Source organism: Petromyzon marinus, unplaced genomic scaffold (genome assembly GCF_048934315.1).
Source record: "Petromyzon marinus isolate PM22_M1 ecotype Great Lakes invasive population unplaced genomic scaffold, UKy_Petmar_22M1.pri1.0 PM_Scaffold_79, whole genome shotgun sequence".
Lineage (NCBI taxonomy): Eukaryota > Metazoa > Chordata > Hyperoartia > Petromyzontiformes > Petromyzontidae > Petromyzon > Petromyzon marinus.
The window spans coordinates 345,702-355,990 of NW_027423687.1; the positions used below are offsets into that span (position 1 = coordinate 345,702).

The following is a 10,289-nucleotide window of genomic DNA, read 5'->3' on the forward strand; positions in this document are numbered from 1 at the left end:
GTGAGTGGGTGGCTGAGTGGGTGGCTGACCAGGTGGCTTAGTGAGTGGCTGAGTGGGTGGTTGAGGGAGTTGGTTGGCTGAGTGAGTTGCTGGGTGGTTGAGGGAGTTGGTTGTCTGAGTGGGTGACTGAGAGGTTGTTTGATTGGGTGATTGAGTGGTGACTGCGTGGGTGACTGAGTGGTTGTCTGAGTGGGTGACTGAGCGGTGACTGAGTGGGTGACTGAGTGGTTGTCTGAGTGGGTGACTGAGCGGTTGTCTGAGTGGGTGACTGAGTGGTTGTCTGAGTGGGTGATTGAGCGGTGACTGCGTGGGTGACTGAGCGGTTGACTGAGTGGGTGACTGAGTGGTTGTCTGAGTGGGTGATTGAGCGGTGACTGCGTGGGTGACTGAGCGGTTGACTGAGTGGGTGACTGAGTGGTGACTGAGTGGGTGACTGAGTGGTGACTGCGTGGGTGACTGAGCGGTTGTCTGAGTGGGTGACTGAGTGCACCCCCCCCCCCGGCCCCATGCCCCCTGTGCCCCCCTACCCCCCCGCCCCTCCCTCCCACAGATCCAGGCACACCCACAAGGCGACCTCATCAGCACCTTCGGGATCCTGGAGGAGCAGCAGGAGGAGGTTGCGGAGCTGAACCGACGGACGGTCACGCTGGCCGTGGCCGGTGGCACCGCCCTGGCGCTGCTGGCGCTGTGCGCAGGGCTGGTCGCCGCTTGCTACCGCCACCACCACCGCCTCCACCGCCGCAGCGGCAAGCCGGGAGCGGCGGAGGCCCGGCTGGCTGACCGCGGCGGCGGCGGCGGCGGCCGCCAGCGCTGCTGTCACCACCTCCGGGGCGGTGCTGGCGGCGACGGCGGCGACGACGACGACGATGACGACGTCGTCGTCCATCATCGTCGTCGTCATCGTCAGCAGCAGCAGCAGCAGCAGCAGCGGCGGATTTGCAGGAGTCTACAGTGCGAGCTGCGGGACCGGCCGGAGTGGTTCCATTTCGGCGGCGACGTCGCCGACGGCGGCGATTTTCGGCGGTCGGGCGTTTCCGTCGGAGCCGACCTAGGGGCGGACGAGGCTTCGGAGGAGGAGGAGGAGGAGGAGTCGGAGGAGGCGAGCGGCGGGTATTTGGAGTGCGGGAACGCCCTGTGGTTCGCCCGTGGCAGCAAGAAGGGCAGCAGCCGGGGGAAGCGGAGGGCAGCGGCGGCATCGGTGACGCGGAGGGGGGAGAGGAGGAGGAGGTGGAGGAGGAGGAGGAGGGGGGAGGGCGGGCGCCAGGAGATTGCGATGGGGACCCTGAAGCGAGAGCTCAGAGACGATGACGACGACGATGATGACGAGGACGAGGACGCGAAGAGGAGGAGGAGGAGGAGGATGTCGACGACGATGGCTGCCGCTGCGTTGGTGGACGTGGCGGGAGGAGGAGGGGGTCCGGAGCGGGGCGGGGGGGGCCCCCCTGCCCCCCCTTGCCCCATCGGCAGGGCCGGCGGGCGGCGGCTTGGAACTCTGCCCGGCTCCGTGATTGGAGGTGAGCGTGGACAGCCTCTGGCGGGGCTGATGGGGCAAGCGCCGCTAGTGGCGAGCGGCGAGCGAGCGAGCGCCTACGAAGGCCGGCAGGCCACACGAGGGGGGGGGGGGGGGTGGCCAGCGCCACGCCCGGCCGTCTTTGTCTCCCCCAGTGGCGATGTTTTCACGCATCGCGCCGGACGCTCGTTTCGGGCTGAGTCGACCCGGTGTCGGTTCGGATAATCGCCGTCAATTCCGGCAGGGTCCCGAGTTGGGGAATCGAATTTGGCTCTCTCTCTCTGTCGGCTTCTGAGCCCACCACGGCGCCAACCGCTGTGCCACCAACAACAACAACAACAACCGCCATTCGCCACTGAGTGGCGGTGACGTCACCACGACGCTTGTGCCAGGCTATGTGCACGCTGAGGCCACGTGAAGTGTCGAACGCCCACTGGCAGGAGGTCACGGGGCAGACCCAGGTACCACGGGTCAACTGACTGAGATGACGGGCTGATGCACCACCTGTGCCCTCTACTGTGCCAACCCGCTGTGCTTTAGCCACCCGGCGCTCCGCTCGTTGTTGTGAGCGTCGCTCCTCCGCCCTCCGTTGTTGTTGGAGGGCGACTGCCTCCAACTGCCCAGTAGCATCCTTCACGAGCCTCCTCCACAGAGGCCGATCTTGACACCGCTGGTACCGGTCGTCGGCAAGTTCACTCAGCTCCACGTCCTCCCGTACCACGTCACTCCATCTCTTCTCTAGCCCCGTGCCGCGCCCGTTTAGCCCCCACGATCCGACCCGAACAAAAGCTGTTTCGGCATGCGGTGGCTGGGCATGCGGGCGACATGACCCAGCCACCGCTCCCCCTACCACCACCACCACCACCACCACCACATTCATCACAATGCTCTCGACGTTGAACCCGCAGGTCCGGCCGGGGTGGACTGCCCGGCCCGTGCCCTGCTGTACACGGCGCTGACCCCGGCGCTGACCCCGGCGCTGACCCCGGCGCTGACCCCGGCGCTGACCCCGGCGCTGACCCCGGCGCTGCCCGCCGCCGCGACGAAGGGCAGCGCCGTGCGGCGGCTCCCGGCGGACAACACCTTCGTGTCCGCGGCGGCGGCGGCGACGGCGGCGGCGGCGGCGGAGGGATACGGGGGCGTGGCTGCGGCTGGCTCCGCCCAACGTGCCGGAAGTAGTCCCGGCCTGAGCCGCGGGGATCTGAGATCGAGCCTCCGTCAGAAGGGGCGACAGGTGAGGAGGGGCGGGGGAGGGGGGGGGAGGGCGAGGGGGAGTCACGTGGGGGGAGGGGGAGTCACGTGGGGGGAGGGGGAGTGGGGGTCACGTGTCATGGTGATATGAGTCGCTTAGCCACGTGTCACCCACAAAGACAAAGATCCCCCGTGTAGCTTGTAACAGACTGTAGGGGCAAGTGCTGTTAGCGAGCAGCACCTACAAAGACAAAGATCCCCCGTGTAGCCTGTAACAGAGTGTTGGGGCAAGTGCTGTTAGCGAGCAGCACCTACAAAGACAAAGATCCCCCGTGTAGCCTGTAACAGAGTATTGGGGCAAGTGCTGTTAGCTAGCACCTACAAAGACAAAGATTCCCCGTGTAGCCTGTAACAGACTGTTGGGGCAAGTGCCGTTAGCGAGCAGTACCCACAAAGACAAAGATCCCCCGTGTAGCCTGTAACAGAGTGTTGGGGCAAGTGTTGTTAGCGAGCAGCACCCACAAAGACAAAGATCCCCCGTGTAGCCTGTAACAGACTGTTGGGGCAAGTGCTGTTAGCGAGCAGCACCTACAAAGACAAAGATCCCCCATGTAGCCTGTAACAGACTGTTGGGGCAAGTGCTGTTAGCGAGCAGCACCCACAAAGACAAAGATCCCCCGTGTAGCCTGTAACAGACTGTTGGGGCAAGTGTTGTTAGTCAGTAGCACCCACAAAGACAAAGATCCCCCATGTAGCCTGTAACAGAGTGTTGGGGCAAGTGCTGTTAGCTAGCAGCACCTAGAAAAACAAAGATCCCCCATGTAGCCTGTAACAGAGTGTTGGGGCAAGTGCTGTTAGCTAGCAGCACCCACAAAGACAAAGATCCCCCGTGTAGCCTGTAACAGACTGTTGGGGCAAGTGCTGTTAGCGAGCAGCACCCACAAAGACAAAGATCCCCCGTGTAGCCTGTAACAGACTGTTGGGGCAAGTGCTGTTAGTAAGTAGCACCCACAAAGACAAAGATCCCCCGTGTAGCCGGTAACAGACTGTTGGGGCAAGTGCTGTTAGCTAGCACATACAAAGACAAAGATCCCCCGTGTAGCCTGTAACAGACTGTTGGGGCAAGTGCTGTTAGCTAGCAGCACCTACAAAGACAAAGATCCCCCGTGTAGCCTGTAACAGACTGTTGGGGCAAGTGCTGTTAGCTAGCAGCACCTACAAAGACAAAGATCCCCCGTGTAGCCTGTAACAGACTGTTGGGGCAAGTGCTGTTCGCGAGTAGCACCCACAAAGACAAAGATCCCCCGTGTAGCCTGTAACAGAGTGTTGGGGCAAGTGCTGTTAGCGAGCAGCACCTACAAAGACAAAGATCCCCCGTGTAGCCTGTAACAGAGTGTTGGGGCAAGTGCTGTTAGCGAGCAGCACCTACAAAGACAAAGATCCCCCGTGTAGCCTGTAACAGAGTGTTGGGGCAAGTGCTGTTAGCGAGCAGCACCCACAAAGACAAAGATCCCCCGTGTAGCCTGTAACAGACTGTTGGGGCAAGTGCTGTTAGCTACCACATACAAAGACAAAGATCCCCCGTGTAGCCTGTAAAAACTGTTGGGGCAAGTGCTGTTAGCGAGCACTGCTGCGGTACACGAGGGGATGGATAGCCAGCACCCCAAGTGGCGATGTTTACTGCACATCGCACCAGGTACCAATTTGAGGCTAAGTCGACCTAGGGGAGGCCCAGGACCGGTTCAGACAATTGCTATCACTGGTGTTGACCGCCGGGATTCAAACCCGGGTCGATGGGATCGTAGTGCAGTGCTCTAACCACTGCGTCACCGCTCGCCACAAACAACATAGGCCTTGAACGGGTCAATAAAGCAGAGTTGTAGGTCCTGTTGGAATTCCCTGCACCTCTGCTGTAGCAAAAGGACAGAAAATATGGCATCTGTGCAGGACCGCCTTGGCCTTAAACCACAATGGGGCTCCACAAGCCTCTCCTCAGCGTGCCTGGCGAGGCGATGTTGAATAATCCTTGCCAGGACCTTTCCCGGCACACTGAGGAGTGAGATGCCCCTGTAGTTGTTACAGCCTGTGCGGTCCCCCTTCTTAAAGAGGGGGACCACCAGGGCATCCTTACAATCCTGCGGAACCTGTGCAGTGGTCCTGACTGTCGTTATGATGTCATGTACGGCAGTCTGCATACAAACGCCACCTTCCCTCAGCATTTCGCTTGGGAGATCACCTCTTCCCAGCGCTTTTTCTGGTGTAAGAATGCTTTCAATGCTTCCTCAAGAGATGGCACTTTAGCCAGCCACTCACAGGGGGTGACTTCTTACTATATTTGAGGCATCGCAGCCTCAGAAGGGTCATCGCCACTTTGCCCCGTGATGTTTTCCGGGTTGAGAGATTTCCCCTCCCCCCAAGACCACACAGGAATGCTCAACAAATCTGCAAACCTGTTCCTGTTGGTCGGAGATTGGTTCACCTTTCTACGAATGGTGATAGGTGTGGCACTGCACATTACTTTTTTGATGGAATGAAAGAGTGATTTGTGATCGCGAGCTACTTAGGAGGACTCCACCTCAGCAACCCGCGACCACCACTCATCCTTGCAGCGCCGCACGGCTCTCCGAACCTCTGAGCGAAGGCTGCGGTAAGCCTCCTCATTCTCTGACGTGGGGTGCTGTAGACGGTGGGAGTGGGCCTGTCGCTATTTCTCAGCCTGCCGGAACACCTCCTCCGTCAGCCAGGGTCTCTGCGAAGGCTTACACCGTGTACCCAAAGCAGCCACTGCAACTAAATTAGCCACAGTCCTAAACCTCGCCCATTCCCCTTGGCATAAGGAGGAGGGGGAGGTGGGGACAATGCCAACCCCAGCTGTATGTGATGATGACATTCTGGCTTGCAACTTTCATCAGCTAGCTGGGACCAGGCTACTGTGGGTTTGAATGGTATCCTAGAAGGACACTCACCACTGGAGAGGAAAAATTGTAGGCACATCTTACAAATGACAAGTCAGTGGGCAGATCAGCTCCACGGTAGGTCCTGGTGTCAAGGACATGGGCCAGCATCCACCGTTCCATCACTATGTAGTCCAGCAGACGTTCTTGCTTGGACCCAGCGTGCATACATGATGCTGTGTGGATGTGCTGATATCAGAACAGCGTGTTGATAATTACAAGCCCATGGGCAGCACAGAAGTCTAGCAGCCTCCTACCGTTGTTATTAAGCTGATCTGGCCCATGCCCTCCAATCACTCCAGACCAGGTGCCAGCATCATGACCAATTCGGGCATTAAAGTCACCCAACAAGATGACTCTATCCCGAGGGGCTACTTTAGCCAGCACCTGTGACGGGAGGTCATAGAAGCCATCTGACTCATCGGCCTTGCCTGCATCCCTCCACGACCACCACTCCTCGCCTCCGGTTGATGGGAAGGCGAGCCCTAAGTAGCCTGGGGCTTACAGCTTCCCACACCTCACCGCCACGCTCCCACGCCCCCTTCATTATTTTGTTCAGAAGAAGAGCCACTCCCTGTTGTTTAGCAATCTCCTGCCCCGAGTAGAGGACTGTCAACCCCTCACGGTCACTGGAGCAAGATCCGGTACACCGGACATCTTGAATGCCACAGAGTTCCAGGCGGTACCGGTCTAGCTCCTGACATAGGAGTGACAGCCTCTCCTCCGCAGTGAGCGTTCCACATGGCCACTCGCAGTGGCTTTTTGCTGTTTCTCGAGGAACCCCGAGGGTAAGGATTCAGTCTCCTGGCTCCGCCAAATGGGGTTTGGCCAGGAGACGTCATAGACGCCTGTCCCTCCCGGGGCCTCTGGCACAAGTCTTTGTTGGATTTTTTTTTCCACGTAGTTGAGTGGTAGTTAGGTTGGAGGTGTTACCAGCCCCTCGCACCCGTCCAGAGCCCCTTTTCGCCGCTGCGGTGGCTGCAAACGCCATGAGGGGAATGGCAAATCTGAATTGGCCCTCCCCCCATGGCACAGCTCACCACAGCGTTCCCGAGGAGGTAGGGGGTACGTTTTGCTCCACACATACAGACACACACGTGCACACACATACACACACACACGTGTACACACAATCTCATGCATACACGTGGCGTGTGTCATCAGCCACAGAGGCTCGTTTATAATCTTACATCACCACCACAACCTTCGCACCAGCACACACGACTCACACGTCATTCCCAGTGACACCATCAACACCATCAACACCATCACCACCATCATCACTACCATCAACACCACCATCAACACCACCATCAACCAGTGGCCTCTACATCTGCAGAACATGAAGAATCAGTGGCATCTACATCTGCAGAACGTGAAGAACCAGTGGCATCTACATCTACAGAACGTGAAGAACCAGCGGCATCTACATCTGTAGAACGTGAAGAACCAGTGGCATCTACATCTACAGAACGTGAAGAACCAGTGGCATCTACATCTACAGAACATGAAGAACCAGTGGCATCTACATCTGTAGAACGTGAAGAACCAGTGGCATCTACATCTACAGAACATGAAGAACCAGTGGCATCTACATCTACAGAACGTGAAGAACCAGTGGCATCTACATCTGTGGAACGTGAAGAACCAGTGGCATCTACATCTGCAGAACGTGAAGAACCAGTGGCATCTACATCTACAGAACATGAAGAACCAGTGGCATCTACATCTACAGAACGTGAAGAACCAGTGGCATCTACATCTACAGAACATGAAGAACCAGTGGCATCTACATCTGTGGAACGTGAAGAACCAGTGGCATCTACATCTGCAGAACGTGAAGAACCAGTGGCATCTACATCTACAGAACATGAAGAACCAGTGGCATCTACATCTACAGAACGTGAAGAACCAGTGGCATCTACATCTGTAGAACGTGAAGAACCAGTGGCATCTACATCTGCAGAACGTGAAGAACCAGTGGCATCTACATCTGTAGAACGTGAAGAACCAGTGGCATCTACATCTACAGAACGTGAAGAACCAGTAGCATCTACATCTACAGAACATGAAGAACCAGTGGCATCTACATCTACAGAACGTGAAGAACCAGTGGCATCTACATCTGCATAACGTGAAGAACCAATGGCATCTACACCTACTGTAGATTCTACAAATTTTAAAGCCACTCCCCTTGTTTAGTGTGCACACCTTTCTCCGTGGTTTGTAATCGACAGGGAGTAAAGTTGGGACTAACGAACACCTGGACTTACGAACACAGACCTCTGGAACCTCACTCGTTCGTAATTAGAGGAGTCCTTGCTTTGAGCTGCATATACTGGGACGTGTTATTGTCCGCTCATTTAATTCGAGAACACATTCTCCCGCGGAGGGAGCTGGTAGGAACGTTGGGTTGCTCGGTCAATGGCCAGGGTCAACAACGCGGCACCACCACGTGGTGTATTCCGCAAATATGCCCGACTGTGAGGGGCGGGCACAAGCCGGCGTGAGTAGGTTAAACGTTGAGTTTAATAAGGGCACCACGGGGTGACCAGCCCCTCAACACCCAGCCCCACCCCTCCCATTTTTGGATGCAGGACGAAGCGGACAGACACAATAATCCCCTGTGGGCTGATTGTGTAACCATGAGGTTCCTACCAGTAAAATAGCGGCCTCTAGCGGCTGCGGGAGTCACGTAGAGTGGACTTTGGCCTACTCTTCCACCCCGGTCAGGGTGCGATCTAAGTTAATGAGCTTCTCATTTCCATATTTTTTTGCATCCGAATTGTGTCTAATTTGCATAATCTCTGTCCGTATCGATCGCAGACCCCGCTCCAGGTACGATTCGCCGACGATGACCCCGACTCGGATGACCCCCCGTTGGGCGAGAGCCTCGGCCAATCGGAGCGCAGCCCGAGCCGCTGTGCCACGCCCTCGATCGAGCGGGCCAATCAGAAGACGCCCCTGCCCCTGCCGCCTCGGAGCCCTGCCTCCAGCCCCGCCCATTCGTATGACATGGCCAATCAGAGAACGCCTACCTTTCCTAGTTCTGCCCCCAGCCCAACCCATATCTACGACCGGGCCAATCAGAGGACGCCTAGTTTCCCCAGCCCCGCCCCCAGCCCTGTCCATCCGTACCCCCGGACCAATCAGAGAATGCTCTCATTTTTCGAGCCCCGCCCATCTATACGACAGGGCCAATCAGAGGACGCCTACCTTCCCTAGTCCCGCACCTAGCCCCGCCCACCCGCAGAACCGGGCCAATCAGAGGACGCCACCTCATCGAAGTCCCGCTGCCAGCCCTGCCCATTTGTACGACCGGGCCAATCAGAGAACGCCCACGTTCCCTAGCCCCGCTCCTAGCCCTGCTCACACGCAGAACAGGGCCAATCAAAAGACACCACCACCCCGGAGCCCCGCCCACCTGAGAAGCAGAGCCAATCAGAAGACGCCCTCGTTCAATAACTCCACCCACCATATTTCACCAAGGGCCAATCAGAATCCAGAACTTATCCATGCTTACCGCTACACACCGGATCAGCAGGATGAGCCAATGGCGTTCGAGTTTCTTGAAAACGGTGAGTTCTGATTGGTTAACTGCAGAGATGGGGGGGGGAGAGAGAGATGGGGGGGGGGGAGAGATGGTAGGGTGGGTGGTAGAGTGAGTGGTAGGGTGAGTGGTAGGGTGAGTGAGTGGTAGGGGGGTGGTAGGGTGAGTGGTAGGGTGAGTGGTAGGGTAAGTGATTAGTGGTAGGGTGAGTGGTAGAGTGAGTGTAGGGTGAGTGGTAGGGTGAGTGAGTGGTAGGGTGAGTGAGTGGTAGAGTGAGTGGTAGGGTGAGTGAGTGGTAGAGTGAGTGGTAGGTTGAGTAGTAGGGTCAGTGAGTGGTAGAGTGAGTGGTAGGGTGAGTGAGTGGTAGGGTGGGTGGTAGAGTGAGTGGTAGGGTGAGTGGTAGGGTGAGTGAGTGGTAGAGTGAGTGGTAGGGTGAGTGGTAGTGTGAGTGGTAGGGTGAGTGGTAGGGTGAGTGAGTGGAAGGGTGAGTGGTAGGGTGAGTGAGTGGTAAGGTGAGTGAGTGGTAGAGTGAGTGGTAGGGTGAGTGTGTTAGGGTGAGTGAGTAGTAGTTGGGTGAGTGGTGGGTGAGTGAGTAGTGGTAGGGTGAGTGGTAGAGTGAGTGGTAGGGTGAGTGAGTGATAGGGTGAGTGAGTGAGTGGTAGAGTGAGTGGAGGGTGAGTGGTAGGGTGAGTGAGTGGTAGGGTGAGTGGTAGGGTGAGTGAGTGGTGGTAGGGTGAGTGAGTGGTAGGGTGAGTGAGTGGTAGGGTGAGTGAGTGGTGGTAGGGTGAGTGGTAGGGTGAGTGAGTGGTAGGGCGAGTGAGTGGTAGGGTGGTGAGTGTAGGGTGGGTGAGTGGTAGGGTGAGTGAGTGGTAGGGGGGTGAGTGGTAGGGGTGAGTGAGTGGTAGGGGGTAGTGGTAGGGTGATGTAGGTAGGATGAGTGAGTGGTAGGGTGAGTGAGTGGTAGGGTGTGTGAGTGGGTCGGTGAGTGAGTGGTAGGGTGAGTAGTAGGGTGAGTGAGTGGTAGGGGTGAGTGGGGAGGGTGAGTGAGTGGTAGGGGTGAGGGGGTGGGGGTCGGTAGTAGGTG

At 57.5% G+C, this 10,289-nt stretch overlaps 1 protein-coding gene across 1 annotated transcript; it reads left to right on the forward strand.

Annotated features, from left to right (window-relative positions):
• The first annotated feature begins 1,272 nt into the window (after nucleotides 1-1,272).
• LOC142923841 (uncharacterized) lies at nucleotides 1,273-9,242 on the forward strand. Its single transcript, XM_076064826.1, has 3 exons — nucleotides 1,273-1,514; nucleotides 2,419-2,744; nucleotides 8,482-9,242. The coding sequence occupies exons 1-3, from the start codon at nucleotides 1,274-1,276 to the stop codon at nucleotides 8,878-8,880; spliced, it is 966 nt and encodes a 321-aa protein (XP_075920941.1). The 5' UTR covers nucleotide 1,273; the 3' UTR covers nucleotides 8,881-9,242.
• The last annotated feature ends 1,047 nt before the right edge of the window (nucleotides 9,243-10,289 follow it).

Coding starts and splice junctions, on each gene's coding strand:
- LOC142923841 (XM_076064826.1), top strand. CDS start 1,274: ATGGGGACCCTGAAGCGAGAGCTCAGAGACGATGACGACGACGATGAT. Junction 1,515..2,418: donor GCCCGGCTCCGTGATTGGAG/GTGAGCGTGGAC, acceptor TTGAACCCGCAG/GTCCGGCCGGGGTGGACTGC. Junction 2,745..8,481: donor TCCGTCAGAAGGGGCGACAG/GTGAGGAGGGGC, acceptor TATCGATCGCAG/ACCCCGCTCCAGGTACGATT.